The 26,289-nt window shown below is 34.4% G+C and overlaps 1 protein-coding gene across 2 annotated transcripts in view; it reads left to right on the top strand.

The window, feature by feature from the left end:
* Window positions 1-26,289, top strand: part of DNAJC24 (DnaJ (Hsp40) homolog, subfamily C, member 24) — a 99,141-nt gene that overhangs the window by 71,664 nt on the left and 1,188 nt on the right. For both annotated transcript variants that reach the window (XM_012649596.1, XM_012649595.1), the window contains 2 exons: window positions 11,571-11,709; window positions 23,153-23,221. In XM_012649596.1, coding sequence (XP_012505050.1) covers window positions 11,571-11,709; window positions 23,153-23,221 — 208 coding nt within the window. The remainder of the gene's footprint in view (window positions 1-11,570; window positions 11,710-23,152; window positions 23,222-26,289) is intronic.

Raw genomic sequence — 26,289 nt, 5'->3', positions numbered from 1 at the left:
TGCAGACCCACAGAGACAGGAAGTAGTTGGTGGAGAATGGGAAGGGGAATATGAATGATTACTGATAGGTACAGAGTTTCTTTCGTGGGTAATGAAAATGTTCTGAAATTAGTGATGATGTTACAAAACTCATTGACTATCTTTAGAACCACTGAATTGCATACCTTAAAAGGGTGCATCTTATAATATGTGAATTATTAATATATCTCAGTAAAGCTGGTATTTAAAAAAATAAAATTCATAACTAAGATTTGATGGTTTGGGAAAAAATTAAAAATACAAGTTTGTATCTGAAAACCCAATGATTTCTATAAATGGGAATAGTTATATTAACTTTTACTCTTAATAGTAGTTTTACTTAAATGCGTAAGTTATTATAATGTGAGTCCTCTATAGGATCAGTTGTGACTTAGTCACATAGATTCTTGTTTGACTCTAAAAGCAGTGTTTTAACTTACTACTCATTAGTTGATATTTTGTCTTTTAGTTTATTCAAATATAAAACAAAGTTTTTTCTTAAAGATCAGCTAATTGTAAGATGCTAATAAACATAGGTAATTCAGCATTTTAAATAAAACAGATATAGAATAATATATGCTTTGGGGGAGGTGGAGATATTGCCCAGGTTGGTCAAGGAACCCTTGGGCTCAAGCAGTCCTCCCACCTCAGCCTCGGAAGTAGCTGGGACTATAGATGCAGCATAGCACCAGGCCAGAATTTCTAGTTTTCTAAAGTGGTGAAAGGTTAGGTTTTGATGTGAATGATTATGCCATCTGTTCTAATTGATAACCCAAGGACAGTATCCCCCACCCCCTATTATAAATTTGGGGAGATAATAATAATTGCCAATTACAGTAACCAGGACCAAGTAGGAAGTACTAGCTGTACCTGAAGAATATTAGACGAGGTGATCGTACACCCTTTTTCAGCTTATTCATCCATTTCCTTCCCAGGTAGATTCTTCCATAGAGAGTTATTATGGAAGTCCTTTGTATTGCGAAATGGCAGAGGGAAACTTCTCTCCCACAGTCATAGTTCCTTACCAATTGGCTAAGAGAGATTCCATTGTTTGCATCCTTTCCTTTACAAGCCTCAGGGACCCAGTGGTGCAGAGTACTCATGCCCATGAACTCCCTCCTTCTAGCACACTTGATTCTTGCTTTCTACTGGGTGGTGGAGTGTGACACCACAGCAGAGTGGGCCTGAGAGGCAAAAATTTAGGCTTCTTACCTATTTCAGATGTGGAAGGGAAGCAAGGCCGTGGAAATGAGCCCTGGCCCTCTCAGTAGCTGTTCAGGACCTCAGACCAGTGCACTTCAGCACTGCAAGACCTCTTGGCATCTGGGAGATATTTTGGAGGACTTCTGAGGGAAGATTGGAAGAGAAAAGTATGAGAAGGGATTGAGAAGCTGCTATGTGAGAGAAGTAGATGAAAAGGGGAGGATTTAGGAAGTGCTGGTAAGGAGTAAAATGGCTGTCATAAATGAGTGGAAAAAACATAAGTTGTTTTTCCTCTGCTCTTACACCACAGAAGACTTCCAAAACAAAATGTGTGGGGGATTTTCCCCACACACCAAGCAAGCAAGCAATTCTGCAGTGGACACCAGCTGGGTGTCCTTTAATTTAATTCAATTCTGACACTGTCTGTTTGGAAGGAGATAGTATCAGATTCCACAGGTGAGGGCCCAGTCCCACAAGACTGCCCCCGACTTCTGATGCCAATCATAAGGCCCAGGTTGTTTTACCTGTACTTCTAACTGACCGGCTATAAATTGAGGTTTCCACAACCACCTCCTTGGGTTTCATTAATTTGCTAGAGTGGCTCATAGGACTCAGGGAAACATGTTTACCAGTTATACACATTATAAAGGGTGTTACAAAGAATACAAGTACGAAGGAAGGAATGCAAAGCTTCCATGCGTTCTCTGGGCTTGTCACCCTCCAGGAACTTCCTCAGCTATGAGGAAGCTCTCTGAACCCAGTCCTTTGGACTTTTTTGGAGCCTCCATTATGTAGGCACGATTGATTAAATCATTTGCCATTGGCGATTAGCTTAACCTTCAGCCTCTCTGCCTCTCTGGAGGTTGGTGGGGCTGGGGCTGAAAATCGTAACCCTCTAATCATGCCCTGGTTTTCTGGTGACCTACCCCCATCCTACACTACCCACGGGCTGCCAGCCTTAATCAACTCATGGGCATGCAAAAAAAACATCTCTTTAGAAATTCTAAGGATCTTAGGAGTGGTATGTCAGGAAACAGGTCAAAGACGAAATATCTATTTTACATTTATCACACATAGTGTTTGAAGAGTAAGAGCAAAGAGATGGAGTTATTTGGAATTAGCTTTTAGTAGCTGAACTGTTGATTTTTTTTTTTTTTTTTGTCTTGGGAGGAGAGGAGTTAGGGATGTGATAAGCATTTTGGGGGAGACGGTCCTTGGTTTTTACAAAACTATCAAAAGAATAAGAATCTACCGGTATTCATGAAATATTTTAATAGAGCCTATGTTTACTACTTTGGTAAATCAAAAGCAGTTCTTCATGAGGAAAAATATTGCAAAATGCTGTTCTAGTGTGATATTGTGATGAGATTTACTGATGCCTAATTAACTCATATAATTCTCTTAAATTGACTTTTCCCATTTTATTTCACAACAGATGTCCAAAGAAGTAAGTTTTTATTATCTTTAGAGGTGATGAGTGCCTCAAAATATTATATATTGATGACTAGACCCATAAAAGCCTGAGAACCCTAAATAAAAATGATTCATAATAAGCTTTTATTCAGTGTTTATGTGTGTGCTGCGCTTTGAAATTCCTCAGTGATATTTCTGCATTATAATCTGTTTGGAATGTGTATCCACTGTGGTATCATGGAAGTTTAACTGTGGTCATATTGGGGCTTGGCAAGACGGTACTTGAATGGGACTCTCCCCAGACTCATTGGCACAAAAACAGAAACATCATCCAGCTCTCTTTCTGCTGAGATACTGATAAGATCTGTTGTTGTTATGACCCTTTTTTCCACCTTTTGGTAGTACAGAATTGATATGTGAAACATTAACAATTTCTGGAAGACTAGAAGGTAGAGAAAGGGACATTAGGATTTTTTTTTTTTTAAAGGATGTAGCCTTGTTCATATTTAAGTCTCACAGCCACAGCTGCTGTGTTGGTGATTTTTGTGCTGCTGTAATGGATTACCACAGACTGGATAATTTATAATAAACATAAATTTATTGGCTCACAGTTCTGTATGCTCGGAAGTCTAAGATTAAGAGGCTGGTATCTGTCAAGAGCCTTCTTGCTGCACCACCCCATGTCTGAAGGCTGAAGGTCAGGGTGTGGGGTGGGTGAGTGCACACGCAAAAGGTATCCGAACTCGCCCTTCTGTAGGGAACCTACTTCTGAAATAACAGCATTAATCCATTCATGAGGGCAGAGCAGTCATGGCCCAATAACTTTTCAAGGTCCCACTTCCTAATACTGTCACAGTGGCAATCAAATTTCAAACACCAGTTTTGGAGAGAACAAACATTCAAATCATAGCAGCTACAAATCCAGTTTTTTCAATTATACTCTTTTTGAATGCATTCCTCTTAGGGTTTGTTTGCCCTGTATCTCGTTCCTCAGTTTGGAAAGTATTTGAAGGATGACCATTGGGCCGAAGCACATTCTCATCTCATATTAGCTCATACTGTCACCTTAATGGAATGATAACAGTTAAGTACTTGTTCACTAGGAAAGAGTATGTGTGAGAGAAAAGACACAAAAGCGCAAAATTTCAGATTAAACCTAAAATTTGTCCCTCCTTTTTTCTGGTACGTTTTAGATTTTGTGCTTTTGGGAAAACCGTTACACATATAAGTTGAATATACAGGTATTTATAGAGGATCCTTGTGCAAAGAAGCACTGTGTTTATCTCTGCATAGATACAGATACAGTTAAGATATGGTGTTTGTATTCTCTGTTTATCTAATACTTGTAATAGATAAAGCTGGAATGGTAGGTTGGGATTCTTTTATTGCAGGACTTGTAAGGATAAAGAATGTGATTGTAATTCATTATGCTGTAGATTGCCATTTAAAATTTATGAGCTTGGGAGTGACATGGTTAGTGTTATCACTTAAGGCAAGTGATTTTGGAAGCAGGTGGAGTGGATTGGAGGGCTGTTAAGGAGATGATTGCAGAAGACCAGGTAGGAGCTAATGCTGGGTTGAACTAGGTTTGACATTGATAATAGAAAGGACACTGTGTAGGTGGAATCCTAGAGGATTTGGCAGTTTATGGGATAAAGGAAGGGGGGGTTATCATAATACTGGTAGCCTGGTTTATCACAAAATTTTTTCCCCTTTCATCCATTCATTCAGCATTTATTGAGCATAGTAATGCCTTTTACAGAACAAGCTGTTCAGCAGAAGGAGGAACTAATTTTAGAATCTGGATAATAAATTGGATATTGAACATGTTGAACTTGTAGTGCTGACAAGATAGCTTTTAGAAGGTATTTGGATATTTGGTTCTAGAATTCAAGAAAGTTTGAAACTAGAGGAAGAGAGCCAGCATCCTATTAATGGTACTAAACTCATCTTTAATATGCAGACAAAAACCAAAGAGCTATGTTCTCAAGAGCCACATTGATCAAATAATATCAGACTATTTGAGGATTTTCATTTAATCAGATTTGCCCAGAGCCCTTTTCATAGTTGATTGTTACTTCTTATTTGCAGTCAATATTTTATAAATCAAAATAGCATAATCACAAATAGGTAGTAAAGGATTAATGTATATGGACAGTTTACCATAAAACTCTCTTATGCATTGACTTTAAAGAAATACCATTTCATTTCAACTTTATATGTTGCTTAGCCCATCAAAAAGGTCATTTGGAGTTAACAAATATGTAAATTTTCACTAAAACCTTTTAGAGGTTGTAAGAATTTTTATACTGTATTGTATTATCCTATTTTCACAATTTATACATACTTCATTTTTTTCTCTTTTAGTTGAAAAACATTTGTTTCTGTACTGAACATATCAGTGGACACTGTTAGTGTTCAGTAGCTGAAGCCTAATACAAATTATGTCCTCTCTTTAAAAAAAAAAAAAAAAGTCAACAGGTTGAAGTACCACTGGCATATTTTTCAGATTTCATCAACTTCTTCATCAGTGAAGTAAGTTGATATTAGTACAAACAATGGAATGAAGAGGTTGACATTTATCATTAGTGGACAAAAGGTATTAAAAAATTTCTGACTTGGAAGACAGTGTAATTTTCATCGTGGTGTTACAGGTTAACGTAATTGAACATAACATAATTGTCACTCATTCAGCATTTATTTTTCTTTTTCTATTTTTGGTATACATACTTGCAGGAATACATCTGTCATGGGAAAATTTTTATGAAGTGCTGATTTTCTGACTTGCACTTAAATTCCATGTTTTAAGCAGTAGAAGCTAACAGTGTTCTTTTCAAACTTTAGCATGTACAATAATTGGTGGTTTTGGTGAAACAGATTCTAGAGTCCTCCTCTGAAGATTTGGGATGGAACCTAAGAATTGGTATTTCTAAAACGCTCTCAGATGATACTAATGCTGTAAATCTGAGGACCACATTTTGAGTAGTACTGGGGTGGCATATTGTGACAGTCACTCCAGAATTAGTAATTTAGAAAGCACTTAGACTTAATATGTAGAGAGAATTTAAAATCGAAATAAAATGTTCCATATTGGATAGCCCATTGTCATAAAATCTCAGCTAATGAGAATTAAGATTTCATAATTAAAGCATTAGTTGTCAATTAGATAATTAGTTAAGAAACAGATAACCAATCCTGATAAAATATTACATCATTTTCTGTATATCTTCTGTAGTATCATGAATCCTCCTATTTTTATATCAAGACAGTTTCTTAATCTTTTGTTCGTGTTAGTTTTTCTTATTCTCACTAAACATAATTGAAAAATTTCTCCCAAATGTAAGGAAGTTACTTAGATCATAAAGTTATAAGTGTCAAGTCATTTGAGACTAGTAAAATAACAGTTTGCTAAAACTTTGAAAATAGAAACCTTTAATCACAGAGAGATATTATCACTCTCTTAGTATTTTTAGTATTGTGACATATTTATGGTATTTTAATTTTGGATATTTTTTGGCTTTCAATTCAGCAACGCTTTTTTTTTTTTTTTTTTTTTGAAGAGACAGAGTCTCACTCTGTCATTTTAAGAGACAGTCTCACTCTGTCACCCAGGGTCTAGTGCAGTATACTATCATAGGTCACTGCAACCTCAAACTCCTAGGCTCAAATGATCCTCCCGCCTCAGCCTCCCAAGTAGCTGGGACAACAGACACATGACATCATGCCCAGAGAATTATTTATTTATTTAGTGGAGACAGGAGCCTCACTATGTTGCCCAAGCTGATCTCAAACCTCTGGCCTCAAGTGATCCTCCCGCCTTGGCCTCCCCAGGTGCTTGGATTACAGGCATGAGCCACCATGGTTGGCCAACACTTAACTTTTTAAAATGTTTTTAAGTTATTAGAGTTGGCAGATTTACCCAAAAATATTAAAACTATATTTCCATAAACTAGTCAATTCAAACTTTTTGCTAATTCATACTAGTTTTTTCATTAACTTTCTGTGTCTTTGTTGTACTTTTCTCTCTATTAATACTGGAAGAAATTTCTCATTTTTCCTTAAGGCTTAGAAAGACTTGCTAAATTCCCTTTTTTAAATTTAAAAATGTCTGAAAGTGTATTTCTATTGAGATATGGTCAACATATCATGAAAAATGCACAGATCTTAAGTGTTCAGTTTAGTAAATTTTGATACCATGTAACCACCATCCCAAACAAGATACAGAACATTTTCATTCCTCCAGAAAGTTCCCTTGTGCCCACTTCCTTAATTCCCAATCCCCTTTCTCACCTAGAAACTAATTTTGATTTCTACCACTGTAGGTTAGATTTGCCTCAGTTTGGATTTCATATCAATGTAGTCATACACTATGTGCTCTTTTTGTTCTTCTTTTGCTTAAAAGAATGTTTTAGATATTCATTCGTGTTATTGAGTATATCATAGTTTTTTCTTTTTTGTTGTTGAGTAGTAGTCCTTTATATGGGTTTAATACAATTTATTTATCCATTCTCCTGTTGATAGACCTTTTATGTTTTATTTCTCTTAGGTAGATATTCAGGAATGGAATTTCTTAATTATGGAATAGATGTATGTGTAACTTTATAAGCAACTACCAAATAGTTTCCTGCCAGAAGTATATGAGAGTTATTATATGTTCTCACCAAAATTTAGTGTTCTAAGGCTTTTTATTTTAGCCGGTCTATTAGATGTGTAGTAATATCTCATTGTGATTTTAATTTGCATTTTCTTAATGACTCATAAAAAAGCTTGAGCATAGATTCATGTACACATTGTTCATCAGTTTTTTTTGGAAAAGAGTTTGTTCCAGTTTTTCCTCTGATTTTTAGTTTCTGTTTTTATCAATTGATAGGATTTTTTTGTGTGTATATATTCTGGATACAAGTCTTTGTTAGAGATATATACAGCTGATGTTTTCCCTAGTCTGTGGCTTGTTTATTCATTTTCTTAGTGGTGTCTTTGAATAGAAAGTTTTAAATTTTGGTGATGTTCATTTTATCAATTTTGTATCATTTAGGTTATACTTTTTTTTATCAAAACAATCTGTGCCTACTGTAAGGGGCAAAGGTATTTTCTTGTGTTTTCTTCTAAAAGCTTTATGGTTCTGTGTTTTATATTTATGTCTATAATTATTCATCCTAAATTAATTTTTATGTATGGAATGAAATAAGGATAGAGCTTATTTTTTTTTTTCCACATAGATATCCAGTTGTTTCAAAACCATTTGTTATATAAACACTTTCCTTTCCTCATTGAGTTGCTTTGTCCCCTTTGTTGAAAGTCAATTGACCATACATGTTCCGTTGCTCTATTTGTATATCTTTATTCCAGTACTACAGTCTTGATTACTGTTGGGCTTTTGATAGGAATTGCATTAATGTATCAGTTTAGGGAAAATGGACATGAATCTTCCCATCCACGAAAAAGTTATTTTTCCATTTGTTTAGGTCTTTGATTTCTTTTAGTAGGGTTTTTTAGTTTTCAGTGAAGTCTTACATATCTTCTATTGGGCTTATTCTGAAGTATTAATATTTCTTTTTTTATACTATTGTCAATGGTAACGTCTTACAATTTTATTTTCTAATTGTCACAAGATTTGCTGTTTCCTTAATTTTGAGTTCATTGCTTCCAAGAGACTAAGTTCTTCCAACTCCAGCAAAATGCATTTCAATTTATTCTGAAAGAAAGTGGAAGTCAGTTCAAATAAATAAACATTGCAACATTAATTTTAGAACATACCTATTCTGTTGACTAAGGGATATCAGTATTTTTTTCTATTTGATTGGTAAATGTCCTCAGAACTCCCTGTTTGTGAGATTCAGCTGGTGTTTTTCTGTGGCTACAAGGAAGGCCATGCTATATTTTTAAACGGTTGTTCCTGGTTCCTCAATTAGATATTAATAGTAAACCCTTCGAATACAGAATGCTTTAGATTACATCTGTCTTTCATTTGATAAGTGAATGAATGAAGTGGGAATAGCTTTGGGCTCTCAAGAGTGGGAAGGTTTGGCTAATGGCCATTAAAGGAAATTAAAAGCAAGGAATAAAATAAACTTTTGCAACAAGAGAAAAAATGACTTTGGTCTTTAGGGTGATTAATGAATGATTGAGCCTTCCTCCCACAAGAAGTCTCAGATTTAGAAATAGTAAGAAAAAAATCAACATTCACTTTGGGATTAGAAGATCTGGAAACGTAGGATTAGGGCTTGTTTTTCCATTGGCATTAGACAATAATTTCATATTTTAAAGTTGAGAATGTGTATAATATTGACACCACTTTATTAATAGCTCTTGTAATTGAAACTTCTTAAAAAGTTTTACTGTCCGTTGTATTACAGTTTTAAACCATAGACATATTTTAATTACTTATGGCTGTGAAAACAAACTACTGCAAATTTGGTGGTTTAAAACAAGGGAAATTTATTCTTTCATGGTTCTGGAGTTTCTTTCTATAATTGCCATTTTTTTTAATGGAATGTACCCATTAAATAGATGTTATGGAATTTTATTGAATTCTAGTAGCACAATAGAATAACTTAAAAAGCCTCAGATGATAAGCTACTTATTTCAAATAGTAATCAGGAAAATACCAAATTAGGGAAAGAGGTTGAATTGTACTTTGACTGTCATAGATCTGATATGTGACTCATAATAAAATTTAGGGACAGTTTTTGTTTGGGGCAGCCAGGAACTAATTCCTGGTTTTTTAGGGCTTTCTTGGTCAGGTTGGTGCATGATCAGGCCTAACCTGTTCCATTCATTGTACCAGGTAGACTTTCTATAGTGGCCTATTAGAAATCACCTATCTTTTAGTCTTTACTCCTACTTTATAGCTAGAAGTTTAGGATGATTTCTCCAGGATCTTACTTAATGCTTGTGACATATAGAGATTAAGAGTTAACATGTAAATGTATTTTAAATATATGCTGGCATATTTGAATATGTTACATATAATATAATAACATTGAATCATACCAAGCTTGTTATACAAATCTTCAATAATTGTCAGAGGGATGGGTCAGCTAGAGAACTTTAATGCAGCCAACTCCATTTTGGCTTTGGGATATTGCTTGAATATCCCTTTTAGAGATTGCTAAAACCTCAGTATAGGAATAGCTTTTATGAGCATCATTTGATAAATCATGGCCAAAGAAGAAGAAACAATAAGCCTTAGTTTTCTTTTCTTCAGTCATTATGTTAATTAGTTTAAATATCTAAATGTTGGTAACTGATAGATTTGGCATAGGAAGAGAGGTAGCTTGCCAAAGGGAAAGTGGAAGCCTAATTCTCATTGTTTGCCCTATAATCTTTCTCCCAGCATGTATGATGCTTACTAGTTCTGTGTAACCAATACATCAGGATAGTTTTTGCCTTGCTAGGGAGATCTTCAGCAGTGTGAAGTTCATCATGAAAATGAATCCACTGTTGAAGGCAACAGTTTATAATATAATTAAAAACTTACATATTTTCCCAATTCTGTATTGAGAATTGAAGTCATTTGGCTTCTTGGTACTTGCCACAACTTACTGAGTGACTTTGGCCTTAGCAACTTAGATAATAAATGACATGGTACTTAAAATCTTTTGTGCTTTTTTAATGTATGTAAAGCAGTCAATGAAAGAATTGAAATGATTGTACCATTAATTGATGAGTATGTGAACCAACCGCATTGATGTGTCATGCAATGTGAATATGGATATTTGCCTGTTTTATTGTAAAAACTTGGAAGAAAAGAGTAAGAAAGAAAAAGAAAAACTATTCTATGTTCAAAGGAGTTTCCTAAGTTTACTTTCAAAATTAAAATGTATTCTATGTTAGATAAAACTTTCAGAGTCATTACTGGTTGAAAATTCTGTGTAAATACTAAAGTGGTTCCTTATTTACTTGAGAGTAAAAAAGTACATATCTGAATATATGCTACTGTTACCCACAGATTATTTGAATGAAATGTCTCTAAATGTAGATAATCTTTCCTCATTTGTTTGTTCAGAGACTGCTGAAAAGAAAATGATGTATTGATTCTTTCAGAACTGTTAGATGAAAAGGACAGGGAGAACCACAGAGAACATAGAAGAAAAGGAAGGAAGGAGATAATCGAATTGATACTTAGTAGATTCCTATTCATAAACTACATTTACATTAGCATTTGAGAATTGGTGAATTGTCATAAAACTTTCTGATTTTGACCAAATAGTATAAAGAAATTGCTGCATATTGAAAACATGCTTAAAAATGTGTTAGATTTAGAAAACTCACATAAGAAAGATTCTTTAGTGAATTAAATTATTTTCAAATATTTTGAGTTCTTTAAAGTTGTTTCTTACAAATCTGGCCTAGAATAACCAGTTTTCAATAAAAATTTATGTTTGGGAATTTATAACTTTAGAATCTTCAGGGCTGGGGAGGAAGATGAAATATTTTTATATTTATAATTAGATAAATTTTTATTTTAAATGATTGTATAATCTAATCTCTAAGAAAAACCCTAGTGGTCCATTTTGTAATGATATCTCCAACCAGGCACATTATGTAAGGAAAGCTTCATACTCTGCATAGTTTGTGCTCTTCCTTTTCATGTCCTGCTTGTCTGCATGTACTTATTTCTATTTGTGTTAGTCATCCTCTCTAGGTAAATTGTCCATGAGGCCAGTGATTCCATGAGCAAATTATCCAGAAAATACTGTCTTTGCACGTTGTGACAGATCATGTCACTGGTGAATGTATAGCTACTCCATTGGTCTAATTAACCTGGCAGTTGTCTCCTGTGTCCAACACTGTTGTGTCATTGCCTTGGCATCTTAGGTTTCATCTTCTCATTACCTTCTCTCTTAACTAAAGCTCAGATTTTTAATTTTTTTTTTTTACTTACCCCCATTCAACTCTCTCTATTCACCACCGCCCTTATTTTTGATTGGCAGTATCATCCAGATAAACAAAGTACAGACGTACCAGCAGGAACAGTGGAGAAATGTATACAGAAGTTCATCGAAATTGATCAGGCATGGAAAATTCTAGGGAATGAAGAAACGAAAAAGGAGTATGACCTCCAGCGGCATGGTAGGTACTTGAGGTGGGGAGCCACAGCATGTCAGCAACTCTTTGAAGCACAATCTGCAGCCATTCCTGGGGAGCTTTTCCCAGCATTTGCACCAAGTTATTATTGCCGCCTTTATTCCTCCCCTCCATCACTGTTTTTAATTATGCCCTATTCTTAGTAGTGATTATTGTGTATCCATTGAGAAGTTAACAAAACTATTAGGATGTGGCTTCTTGTGAAGCCTTGAAAGCTACTTTTTATAACTACTGAAAAATGTTTAATTATACATTCCTAATTAATATACTTTATATGTTTAAAAACTTCTTTTTGTTAAATTAAATTATGTACATTTTAAAATTTTAATTGTACTTTTAAGACTGTCTACTGTATAAATGACTATGTAAATGTAGATACTGTATAGGATTATAACATAAAGCACTCTCCTGTCTTTAAGCTTGTTTTAGGCTACATTTCATGATTATCTCCAGAATAATCTATTTCTTATGAGATTGTTATGAATGATATTTCAGGAATGCACGTTACCAAGCAGTTTTAAAAGTCATTTCTTTTATGCTTTTTAGAAAATAGCTTGTTAAAACAGTGACAAGCTGTTGTGAGAAAGAAAGGGAGAAATGTAGGTCAGGTTTGTCACACATGGACTGCAGTTACACGAAGTGATAGGCTGTCTTTCACCACTGGCCTTGGGACAGGAGTCCCTCAGCCTTCTATTTGAACCTTCAATATGTACCCCACATGCTAATGGGGGGAGTCAATAATCAGTTACAGCCTGTGGGGAAAACACTCAATTGCTCTCTCCAATAGCACATCAGGCTGAGCACTGATAGGATGTCTTGATAAAAGCTCACTGTCTCTGTAGTTGATTGTTGAATCCCCTTTCATGCCCTACACTGGCACACCAACAAACCTCACAAAAGGATTTTAAGGCTTCTATTACTAAGGTTATGAAAATTTGATTTGAGAAGCAAGACTTTATTTTTAAAACACAGCATTATAGTATAAAACGAATGATATTTGTAGAACATTCATATTTATTTTCAGGAGTTGTACCAATAAAATTAAGTATTTCTGATAGACTATGTGTGATACCTTTGTGTGAAAAGACTTAATGAACTATTTGTTTAAGTACTGGAGTATTTGTTATTCATTGTATTGATCAGCTCTAAGGCCTTTCTACTTTTTTAAAGACTGATGAGCGCTTTTTTTTTTTTTTTTTAACATTAAGCACTTGAGTATACCTTTGCAAATAACTTGCATTAATTTTCAGATATAGCTTGAGTATTGGGTTCTATTTGGTACATATTGTGAGCATCTTTCTAATATATTTCTTTTATAATGTTTTTGTACTTCCGGCAAAAGAATGTAGAGGTGGCTTCATTTGATGATAAGCTCTATCCATAGATATATCTTTCTAACCTTAGTTCACATGATATAATTTCTATGAAAGTATTGAAACTAATGCACGTGAATGTGTTGTGTGTCAGAAGAAATCTGTGTTCCTAAAGTGACCAAGCTCTTCTGGAGACAATTCTCTCATGGTGTTTTTACACATCTTTACTGATCTTTACTACATGGGGTGCCAGTTTGCTTAAGATAAGAATAATTCACACAAAACTGTACCCTATAGAGTGTAGGGTATGTACTTTCAATGTCACTCTACATTTTTGCCACTCCACAGCCTGTGTACTATTAAGAACATGTCAGTGAAATTGACTAGAAGCCTGCTGTCTAAAAAAAAAGAGGTAGGGAGGGATCAGGAATCATAAAATACTCTCTCTTAAGAAGCTATGGGTGGGATAGACCAGAAATGGAAAGAAATAGGAAACGGGTTAAAAGTGAGCGTAGAATTGCATGAAGGAAGCTTTAAGAGATATTAGAAGAACACATAATCAATAAATTCAGGGCTTTCTCATTGTCTTTGAAAAGTCCTTGGAACTGTGGATTTCTTTTGAGCTTTGAGTCCTCAGTTTTAAGCTCTTAATGGAAGCACCTGTGGCCTACTCTATCACAGGGGACTATTGTAGGTCACTGATGAGGTCACAGTGAAGTTTAGACAAACCAAATAAAGTGAGAGCTGGGCCTGATTCATGATTTCAGATAAATAGCTTGGAATTTATATGAGTTTGTTTTGCAAGTTTTTCAGGTGGCTGAATTGGGCTTTTCCAGAAGGACAGTACAAATACAACTTTTCATGACACTTTAGTACCTTAGATCTAAGTACTAAATAATTTCCTTCTTTACCAGAGGCTCCAAATAGTGAGAGTGCTTTGTTTCAGTTTTAAATGGAGATTGGCTTGTTGTTTAGATAAGAAAGAGAAGCATCTCTTATCCCAATAAAACTTGTTATTTTTAAACCTTTCATACCAGAGCTATTTTTCAAAAGTCTCATAGTAAACCTACTTTTGTTATTTATTTTGAAACTCTTATTAATTTTTTCTTCTTGACTCATCTTCAGTAAGTGGTTCCTCAGAAAAAGGAAATGAACTTGAACTTCTAACAGTGAGGATTTAGATATGATAGAAGGAAAACCTTTGAGAGGGATAATTTGTTAAAGACCAGGATAGGTTACCAAGAGAGAGAGACTTTGTTATAATCAGGTCAAAGCACACTTTTTTTCTGGGTCACCCCCTGGGGACATGGAAGTAGCTTTGTTATACAAAACTCTTTTTGCATGTGGTGATAGTTCTTTGTAAAACTTTCTTTTCATAGGATGTGCTTTAAATATGTTTGTTTCCTGCTCACCATTAACTTGCATATAAAATAAATTTGAGCTCTGTAATGCTTGGGAAGGAGTCAGGAGGAGCTTTATTGGCTGATCTTGAATACTTTCTCATATTTCACAGCTCAAAGTTGGTGCTCTGTTGTAAGAAAAGCCTCTTCAATATTGCCCACAGATATATATTTATCTAAGAGATAATTTAAAGGAGCCCTTGCCATCCGTATTTCTGTGCTTCTCAAAAGAAATTATCAAATGAGTTCTTTATAATAAAGAAAAAGTAATCTAGGGCAGATAACCTAAAGCACATACATTTTTTTCTCCTTCATTTCTACTTCTGTATTCTTAGTTGACATTTTAGGGCAATGTTGACCATGCTGAAGTAAAGCAAACCTAAGAAAAGGATGAGTAATAATCAGTTCCCAGAGATTGTACATTTTGAAAGCAAGTTAACTAGTGAATTTAATCAATTAGTTCCAGGTGGCATATTTACCTTACTGTTTCTAAGGATGCTTCCAAAGGCTGCCTTCAGTGTTCCCCCGAAAGGCATGTAGTTATTCAAGACTAGGCTTTGCATTTCAACCAGATGAGCACTTTGGAAAACCCTTACAGGATTTATAAAATGTTCACATGAACAGTATCTGTTGAGTAGATTTGGGTGCCTTTATAAATCTTGTGGGGGAGTTTTCTCATATATTGAGCACATTAAAAACACATCAGAAGTATATCATGGGAAAATAATAGGGATCATGATTCAATAGCTTTGTAATGTGACAGTCACACAGATCTCTGATGTCTCAGTGGCTCTATAGAATGACACAGCTTATGAGTTAAGTTGCTTCTCTGTGACCTGAAGAGGAACAAACCTTCAAATAAAGTTAATTAGATTAAGTAATGTTTAAAAAATTAAGTGGATTTTGTTTGGAATCCTTGCTGATATTTTATATTGAGATATATCTTGGTTCCTTATTAATGAATTATTTTGGCGATGTGGAACATTCACTCTACACAATTGACCAAGTACAAAACAGCCTGGTTCAAAGGGGTCCGGGCCAGACATTATTAGTGTGCCTTTGCTCAAAGCTAATCAGCTACTCTCCTTAACTAGATACAGGCAGTCATTTCTGGTGTTCTATTACACAATTCTCTTGGTCCCTTTGTTAGGATAAATTTTGGGGAATGGAATATAAGCAAATAAATCTTGGATCAAACGGGGAACGTATCTTAAAACCCACCAGCATTTGTGTGTCAGATAACTAAATCAACATGTAATTTCTTAAAATAAGAATCCTTCCTGAAAAGCATGTTAAAGACTGATTAACTCCGTAAGAAGGGAAATAATACACTTTTAAATGTAGATAATATGAATTTGGGTTAACTGTTAGGAATAATAACTTAAGGCCAGTAGATGTTTGTGTAAATTATGTCCTAAAGCTGACTCTTAAAAAATACTTGAATCTATCAGATTAGGGTTTCCATTCATGGTCATATTAGTATTTCCATTTGATTTTAGGAATTTTAAAATTGGCTGTAAAAATTTGCTTCGGGTAAAACTTGAAGATAAGCATCAGGGGGTATGTTTTTTCGGTGACTATTTCTGAGAAAAGTAAGTACGTGAAATGATGCAGAAAATCCATCTAGACAGTCCGGGACCGGCTTTATCTTGAGAGGGAGAAGTGAGTATAGATAAAACTTTCTGTGAGAGTCCCCCTGCCTCAACTTATTTGTCACAGAAGATGACTATTCACATTTTTTATTACTTTTACTTGAATGCAAATAACTGTTTTTGCAATGAAAATGTATTTTAAGACCATTTCTCATTGATTTTGAATAAAAATTTGGCTAGTTTCAAATAATGCTATAGAAACCTATGGACAAGATTAAAGTTGTAATTCTGATACATTAGTTAAACACAGTTGAGAGTTCTGATTTAATGATGGAGAAGGGTAGGATTTTAGCAAGTTTTTCTTTCCAACTTTAACTTCTCTTCCAATTTCTACTTGGTTACCTGACTCAGTTGAAATCAGTGGGTCCAAAATCAGGACTTGGGTCACCTTTTTCATTGCTTGTTTTTTTCCTCAGACTTGAAACCTTGGTTTCATATTACACTCTGGTTACTTCTACTTTGCTCTATTTACAACCAATGAATCAGAAATGTCAGTTGACATTTCTTCTTTTTTAATGTTTTTTTTCCTACTTGATCTTTTTATTCTCACAGCTACCACAGTAGTCCATCCCCAGATTATAACACATACCCAGATTATTTCCAAAGCTACTAATTGGCCTTCCATTCTCTACTGCCGCCTTCTCCCACAGTCCTTTACATTTTGATTGATCTAGCTTTCTTTATTCTCACTCCTCTATTTAAGAACCTTTATATAACAACTCTACTCCCTCCCAACACAACACTTACCCATTCACCTGGAATTTAAATGGAACAGAAGCTTTTAAGCTTGCACCTGTTACTTTTTCCAACTTCGTTACCTATTGCAAACCTAATGTGAATTTTCTCCTCTCTTTCACTTAGGGGCTCCCAGCCATATCTGCTTATGCTGTTTATCTTTACTCAGAACCACCCTCCCGTTCTGATTCTTATTCTTTAGATCCAACTCAAGTCATTCCATTTCCCCTACTCCTACTCCCCACCACGCTCCAAAGACTTCCCTGATATTTTAATCCATCATCATTTATTTCTGCCTTCTGAATTTAATTCACAAATTTAATTATTTTGAAATTTTTTTTCTCCAGTTCCTATCTTTTGGTTCTGTGTTCGATACTTTGGAAGGACTAAAAAACTGTATAGACTATGGCTTTGATAATAATTGCTCAGTTTTAGTGGGATCTACATAGCAAAGTATGTGAAACTTCATAACAATGTTGTAAGTCCGAAGTCAAGAGTTGCTGCCTTTCTATTCTGTGGTACTTGAAGCTTACCACCCCCCACCCCTTGCCAATAATAGATTGGTTTTTAGTAATTTTCTTATGGTCTGGTATAGACAGTTCAACACAAACATGAGATAATAACAGTTAAAATAGCTGTCATTTACCAAGCACTAGGACTGCGGTAATTGTCTTTTAAACATTATTTAACAACCTTGTGAGGAAGATATTAATATCTATTTCTTAAAGAGTTGAGTCTAAGGCTCAGATAGGCTAAATAATTTGACTAAGGTCACATAGCTAGTAATTGATATAGGGGGATTCAAAGAAAAAGAAACTTTGAATCACTGTGCTAGTCTTCCAAGTTTTAAAGGTTGTACACAATCTACTATTTTCAGTTCCAAATAACCAGGGATGAGGCATTTTTGAGGTTCAGAACAGGCCAGGCCTACTTCTCCTGGTGCTCTACCTGTTTTTTAGTGAAACAGAAGGAATTCAGTTTCTGGGTTTCACTTGGTACCTTTCATGAGCACTGAGTTTATAGCCAGTTTATAAAAGCTCCACAGTTCTTCAAGTTCATAATCTCCAAGTTTATAGTTATTCTTCAGTAGGGAATTGTGACTCTTTAATTTCATCTGGGAATAGGTTATAGGGCTTTGTGGCTTAATGAACAGGTTTCTAATTAAATGTTGCCTGCTTCTCAATCTCTTATCAAGACAGAGATTTTTCCAAGAACACAGACATGTTAAAGACAAGAAAACTAATTACTTTCAAGTTACTTCCTATATGAAAAAATTAATTACATACAGTGAAATGATTTTTAAGAATTATGTGATCATTTAAAATTAAGTTACTTGATTTTAAGACAGCAAGATCCTATGTAAGACCTAAAGGAAAACACTTCTGTTTGCTTTTAACTTATATACACAGATGTCTTTAAGTTTTAAATAAACTTTATGCATTTGAAATGCCATAAAAATAAATACTGTGGGCTACTTCCTAAATGAGCATTTTGGGGATGTGATGTTCATGTGAATAACATGACTTTGCCACACATGAATAGTATGGACAGAGCTGCAGATGGACTTGATCTTTTGGCCAGTATTGGGTTGAATAAGACTTCTAAATATCTTGGCCGTAATGAATAAAGTTAAATTCCTCTCCCCTGTAGCTTTTTGTTGCTGTTATTTATTTTTTATTTTTACTTTTTTTTTTTTTAATTGTAGCTACAGATAGAAAAGGTTTCCTGGGATTAGGAAGTGTAATTATTTAGGCATTAAACAAAGAGTTGTTTTAGAAATTTTACTATCATTAGGAGGAAGTTTTAAAAGACTGGAATTCCATTGTCTTGTGAGAAGTAAGAAATATTTATTGATTCCCAAATGGAGCTGAAAAAACCTTTCCTCTCTTAGAAAGTTGTGAATGACCCAGCGAGAGCTCTAGTAAGCTTTACTGAACCAAGCTGCTAATAGTTATTTAATGTTATTCTTCAGTGTGAAAGAATCTCCGTAGATTTTCCTTTTAATCTCTTTGAATTGCAGGCTCATAAACCTCTCTGATGAGTCTTGCCAGTGTTTTCTTAGATCCCACTGTTGAGACAATGGAGCCACAGAATTCTTTTACCTCTTGTTGTCAGACAAATCCAATAGAACACAAGGTCAGAAGGGCCTATGCTTCTAAAGGTTGAAAGATTCTTTTTCAAGTAACCACATAAATTATTTGATTTTATCATTTTATTCCTCCAGAACCACTCTTATACTATAATGAACTGATTTCTATATGTAAGTAAATTGGAAGTTTTTCTTGTCTGCATATTTGGCTAAGCTTTTGAGTATAGAACAGAGTGTGAACAGCCCTTAGTGCTCCTAGATCCCTTAGAAAAAGTTGGACCCATTTACTTCAAAAGAATCAGGAATCATGTAGTGTCATTGGACTCAAGATGGAGTACACCAAATGCCAGGTAATGCTTTTTCTTTCCAAATGGCTGTGGGGTTTTTTTTGTTTTGTTTTGGGGTTCTCTCTCTCCCTCTCTCTATTTTTTTAATACTTGCTACCATTCTATAGCAAAGATTCCGGGTTTAGAATCTTGGATCTGTTTCTTTAATTCACTCTCAAAGTTAGTTTATTTATGTTTTCTCAACATTTTTAATAGTGTCACATTAACAGGAGAACTTTGAGATAGGATTTGTGTTTCTGGATACCTATTAAAATGTTTCGTTACAATGAGCAAAATATTTATAATATGTATTACTACAAAAGAAAACTAACTTATGTGTTGTGAAAATGCCATGCCTGATTAGTAGACAATTATCAAAGCTAATTACAGGGTTCCTGTGAGTTACTTTAGGGGATGGGGAAGAATTAAGTTTTCTAATTATAACCACAATGGTGGACAAGCAGAGATCATTGTTTAAAAAGAAAAAAAAAAACATTGATTTGTTTGTGCTCCTTCCTTGTAATTGTAGTGGGGCTGGGTTGCCGGGAAAGGAATTTGCTGTTGCCCATCCCTGGACACCTGCCTCTCAACAAAGGATCTTGGTCACCCCCCACCGCCCACATTTAGATTTACCTTTTACTTGAATGTACCCTGTCTGCTCATTATACAGTTCTCCAGGGATCCAATTTTCCCCTGAGTTAATCACCCCGAGCCTTTTTCAGAAGTTGTTAGATTACTGACTTTCAAAGAGTGCACATTTTCTTAAGAGTCTCTTTATTCCCTTAACTTTTCTTTCCTTATTTCCATTAAAAAATGTAGCCATTAAAGTCTCAACACTTTACCTTTAAAACTTTTTATTGAAATATAACATCCACACAGAGAAGTACACAAATCTAAGTGTATATAGCTTGATGGATTTTCACAGTGAACACACCCAGTTAACCAGAAGGCCCGTTGTGACTTCTTCCAGTCACCACTCCCTCTCCCCTCCCCCCAACACCCTAGGGTAATTTTGCCAGTTACATTTCATATAATGGGTAATCATACAGTATGTTCTCTTTGGTGTCAGATACTGATTTTTAAAACCAGAATCCCCACAGAAAATTGGACTGTGTGCCCCTGGTACTGAATAATCAGGTCACACTATACAGATGTTTAGACAGCCACAGAACATGAGAATATTTTAATATCCTCCTTTTAACTCTGACCTTGGGCAAGAGACTAACAATTTTTGTGTTCTGTTTTTCCATTTACCGTGAGATATGGTTTAAGTTACTCTTTCAACCAAGAAATAGGTAGCTACTCTAAAGTTCCTGTGCATAGAGATAAAGAAGAAGAAAAAAATAATAATGTAAAAGCTACTTTTTGAGTAGGTGGAATAATAGAAAGGGTTGCACATGAAATAGTAACTGTCTGAAAATAACAATAGCTTCCCAGTAGAGAAGCAGAACAATAGGAAGCTGACTTGCTTGGCAGTTATGTTTGCAAGTTATTTCTCCTTTATTATTTTTAAATAAAAATGGAATCATGGACAGATATGGATGGATTATCTTTTTGTACTATTAATAAATTACAAGTTAGGTTAGATTTAAAAAGCTGATTCATCTTGTCATTATCTCTGCTTTGTCCGATTTGCTTTGATTTCAAAATTACTTAAGATATGTCTATAAGATACCCTGGAATATAGGCAACTTGGTTGTAAATTAATTACACCTGTTTTTCTCCTAAACAAGATCTGTTAAATGCCAATTAACCCCTTCCTCAAATCGAAAACAGTGTTTAATCTCCCCATCCTAGCAAGCTATCCTGATCCTTTTGAGTAAGAAATTAAAACATGGTAAGATTATTTTCCCATCCATGAGACTGTTAGGTAGAATTTTTTTAAATTAGGAATGAATTTGTACCCTCTGTGTAATGTCCCCATGGCTCCCATAGCACCATGAGTGGGGTCCCAACTGGCTCCCTCTGCTGATGTCTACTGTTTGCTTTTTCTCTCCTGTCCTGTGTCTAAGGCAGGAAACAAGGGCCTCAAGCCCCATTCCCTCCCTAATTTGACAGGAGGATTGAATGTTTTGTATTTTGGTTTTTTGGTTTATTTTGTTCTGAAATTAAATTATTCAAAATAAAGAAGATGAAGTTATACAGAAAAAATTAGAAATAACTGAATATCATATAGCCAAGTGTACTTTATGTAGAATGTGGAAATTAAATTGTTTTGTTTTGCTTAGAAATTACCTAGCATACTGTTAAAAACTTCAGTGGGCATTACGAAGATGGAGGAACTATCTCCACCCAATGGCAAAGTCTTTATCCTTTGGATTTTGGGGACAATCTAATAGACTGTTAGTACCCAGTAAATATGAAGTGGTATAATATTTGACATAACTTAATAGAAAACCATGGTGAGTTCAAAATATTGTATAATCTTTTCATCTATTTTAAAATTATGTAACTCACCAATAAATTTTGAACAGGCAGTTATTAAATATAATTAAATAGCAGGCATTCACACACGGAACAAAGAGAAGCATTCTTAGCAAGTGAACAAGAGACTAGTGAGACAGCTAAAGAAAATTTCGTTGGAGTGGGGAGTAGATTTTAATAGTTTTTTTTTTTTTTTTTTTAAGCATTGACTTGTAGAAGAACAATACAAACATATAGGAAATATAGCATGCCTTTAAAAAGGATAAGTGCTCCCCATCTATATTTGCCTTTTTGTCCCAAAGAACACTTGTTTTAAGCAAGACAGTCTATGCTTCTACTACCTGGACCACACTCTTAGTAAATTTAGGTGGAATTATAGGCTTTCTTGGACCTTCCATCTGTAGCAAAAACTTTGGCCCAGGAAACAGCAATGGAACATCAACACAATATAGTTGTGTTGTGGAGTTATTGAAATATTAAAACAATTTTCCCTTTAAGTTACTTATTATTCTGTTATGAGCAATTAAAAGTCAAATGACTGACTGATAGCCCCTTACATTTGGGTAGAGCTTTATTCTTTACAGCACTTTTAGCCTGATCTCATTTGATTGGAAGAACACCCTTCTATTAGTCTGCCTGAGTTGCTATAACAAAATACCGTAGATGCAGTAGCTTAAACAAAATATATTTCTCACAGTTCAGGAGGCTGCAGAGTCCAAGATTGAGGTGCTGGTTGGTTCAGTGTCTGATGAGGGCTCTCCTGGCTTTATAGACAGCCTCCTCCTTGATGTGCCCTCACATGGCCTTTCTCCTGTGTGTGGAGAGCTCTTTCTCTCTTCCTCTTCCTATAAGGCCACCCAGTCCTAAGGGATTAGGACCCCACTCTTATGACCTCATTTCACTTTAATTACCTCTTAAAAGCCTGTTTTCAAGTACAGTCACATTGTGAGTTAAGATATCAACATGTCAGTTATGGGGGAACACAATTCAGTCAACAGCAACCTTCATGAAGTAGGTAAGAAAGAGCTAACACCCGTCTTAGCGATGAAAAAAACTGATACACCTATGGTTAAAAAGCTAGTAAAATATCATAACTAAGGTTCAGATACAGTTATTTTTACGTAACTTCACTTTGCCTGCTTAACTACAGATATGTTTTATCTGACAAAAAATTTCCCTGTCTCACAAAATAGAGGTCACTAGTTGATAGCAAAGAATCATCAAAATCGACTTCCTTCTTTTGCGTGTTGCATATTTATGAAAATGGGACAGACATTGACTATTAAAGTTTATAAGAAATGGTATGTTCTAAATTTTTCAGTTAGCTGACATCAGGTAGCTTTAACACTTCTGTCAAAAGTACTAAACTTAAGTTTTTAAATGGTAGATAAATTAGAATTATTGTGACCAGGCTGGAGTTGCCTTCTCAGCATTCTTCATGGTTGCAATTAAAGTATCAAAATTAAATATCTTATTTTATATTTTACAGAAGATGATCTAAGAAATATGGGACCAGTAGATGCTCAAATATATCTTGAAGAAATGTCTTGGAATGAAGGTTGGAAGTTTTTTTTTCTCTTGATTACACTGAAGAAAAATATTAGGAATTTTCTATTAATATAAGGAAAAAAAACCTCAGGATATTTGGAAATTTGAAAAAGAAGTAATGGCTTGGCTTTCCATATGTATGTGTGTTTCTGTTTGGAATATTTTTGTTTCATTCTTAGCTTTATTGATGTCTTGCTATACAATTCATTTCCAGTTGTTTTCTAATTAGATATGAAGTGCATAAGATTTCATAAGGGGTTTTTTGTTTTGTTTTTACTATTTTGGTTTTTGCAATACTCTCTGTGTAGTATGGTAAATAAAGTCAAAGAGGATACTTTTTTCCATTCTTCTTTATGTTAAGATGAATTCCTATTAGAATTTTTATTTTCTCTTTATATGGGATCATAAACTGTCAGGGCAGGGCTTTTAATGTTACACTCTTCTACTTGGAGGCTTGATTTTTATTTTACTCTCACTTTTTGATTGTCTCTTAGGAGGAAAAGAAAAATCTGTCACTGCCCTTGATCCATCACGAAGTCATACCTTTTTCCCTTTTCCGTTATTAAAAATTTACAACTTAAATCTAGTTTAATTTCCCTATTTTTGTGATAGTTCCTTGAGTTTTTCTGGTTAGACACCATCAAATTGGGAAAATACCCTTTTCTGAATGGAAGCCATGAGTACCATACTTCCTTGTTTCTCTGGGCAAATGAAGAAAATCTTAACTATTTCCTTGAATTTTTATATGCTCTTAACCTATAACTTTATTGTTCACCCTGGGGTACAAATTCTCTAAAGGTTTATAAAAATTTACTAATAAGTGTGGATGAATAGAAGATAAACAGCCATCTGAAAACAACTTTTTGTTGTTTTTAATGGCAGATTCTTAACTTAGTGCTCTTAAGAAGTGAGTCACAAGCCATATTAACTGAGGGGAATGATTTTTTTTTTTTGCCTATGGGACCATTCTGCCTCCAGCCACCCAAATGAAATCCTAAAGTGGAAATTTTCATTTGCAGTGAATAGTTGGAAAAGTTGAGGTTTTGTGTAGCTGGGCTCCCACTGATGGTGATAGTCTCATCAGAGTAAATAGGAACAGCTAATGCACTAGTGACATAGGCTTTCACTGCTAGTTTGAGGAAGGGACTAACTAGAACATGTCATTTTTCAGGGAGACCTGCCAAACTAAATATATTTTTTGAAATTACAGTTTATTTCCTTATCAATCAGTATGCATATGTACATTTGTATGTGTTTAATTTCTCACTAAACAAATTCATTCTTGCTGTAGTTGATATGGCTGATATATTTAATAATGAGTCCTTAAAATGTAAAAATAGTGAAAACTGGTTTTTGTAATTTTTCCTTTTTTATTAAACTTTTAAAAATAGAGTTAATAATTTTAAGATTTTAAATTAAGGATATGGATTGTTGGTTCAAGCTTCTGTTCAGTCAGTAAATACATGGGCTTTCTGATAAAACTAGAAATGCTAACATATTAAAGGAAATATACAACATGAAATCATCAAAAGTTATCATAAATGTGTTAATGTCCCTGGGACTCCCTAAAGTAAACCTGACAGTAAAGAAGATATACAAGATCCCAGCCATAGCCAATAAATCAGTTATAAGCAGATACAGTTAATCTTAAAAGTATAGGATACCCAAAGATGCTTATTTAAATTAAGGGTTTTTATAGTTGTAAAGGTGGAAATAATCCTTATCTTCATGAGAGAAAATACTGAGAACAGATAAATGAAGCCATTATTCTTGCAAGAGTATTTTAAAACTAACTACAGATGTTTTGAACTAACATTTTTTTTTTTTTTTTTTTGCAATTGAAAAGAGCAGTTTGGGCAGAAGAAGTTAAATAAAAAGTGTAATCAAGTGGGCAAGTAAAAAATTGTTTAAAGATTCCTTCAGGATCATTTTCAGAATAGCCTTGGAAGGTGAAGATCCAGAACAGGAAAAAAGTTGATGAAACCCTACATTGTAGACATAGCCAAATTGTCAGCTGCTTGATCAAAGGACAATAAATTTTATTATGCTTAAAAGGCATGCATGAACTGTTGAGGGATTGAAGCTAACCTTCTCCTTAAGTTAGTCTCATATAACTTGGTCATTTTGTTCATTTTGTTGGTCTTCATTCAGTGTATTTAAAATGATGATTTCTGTAAATATATCGCTTTGTTAAAAGCTTGATGATAAAATAATAATAGAAGAAGAAATTTTAACAAGATGTGAATTTTTAGTGAGCATTAACATTTGGAGTCATCTATGACAAAACTCCACAGTAGCCGATGGTGTCCTCAGTGTCATTTACCAAGCACATGTCACCTCAGATCGTTTCTCAGTGTTCATTGAGGTGGTAAAAAAACAAGGGGAGAGTAAGCTTAAGACAAATCGATGGTTAGAATATGTACACTTTTAGACAATTTAATAATAAAACAATTCACTTTGAAAACATACTCTAGTACTTGTAAATTGGCTTAGGGATGTTTGTATTTTAAATTCAAGATTAAATTATTTTTCATTATAGAGAAAGAAGGCATTGTGGTGAAGAATAAAAAGCAGGATTAGGTGAATGAATTCATGTTTTCCTTACTGAATAAGAAAACCAAAGTTGGCTTATTTATTCACTAATTTTTCCAAGGCTAAATTTGATAGAAAGCAAGTGTAAGGCAGTTGAATTTTTCTTTTTCTTTTTATTACTATATGTAATAAGATCTAAATATTAATCAAGTTTGAGAACCGAATGAAGATATTTGTAGGAAATCATGAGTTCTTTGATAAAAACTTCATTTATCTCTGATAAAAAATTATGATAGTGGTAAAATAGATGATGTGATTGGTAAGTTGTTTTTCTTTCACAGTCACTTCTCAGAGACAGTAAATGAATGACCAGTGGATCAGAGACTCTTTCAGTCAAAGGACAAAAGCATTTCAACTTCCTAGGAAGATAATAGACTCAAAATTCCCACCATTAGTCTACATGTTGCACCATATGGCCTCCTTTGGGCATCTCACTTCAGCATTTTCCTGTTGGTTCATATATCATTTGTAAACACCAAACAAACA

The sequence above is a fragment of the Propithecus coquereli genome, unplaced genomic scaffold (genome assembly GCF_000956105.1).
Source record: "Propithecus coquereli isolate 6110/MARCELLA unplaced genomic scaffold, Pcoq_1.0 Scaffold30, whole genome shotgun sequence".
Lineage (NCBI taxonomy): Eukaryota > Metazoa > Chordata > Mammalia > Primates > Indriidae > Propithecus > Propithecus coquereli.
Note: the sequence above shows the minus strand (reverse complement) of the source record. Positions and strands in the feature narration are given on the sequence as shown.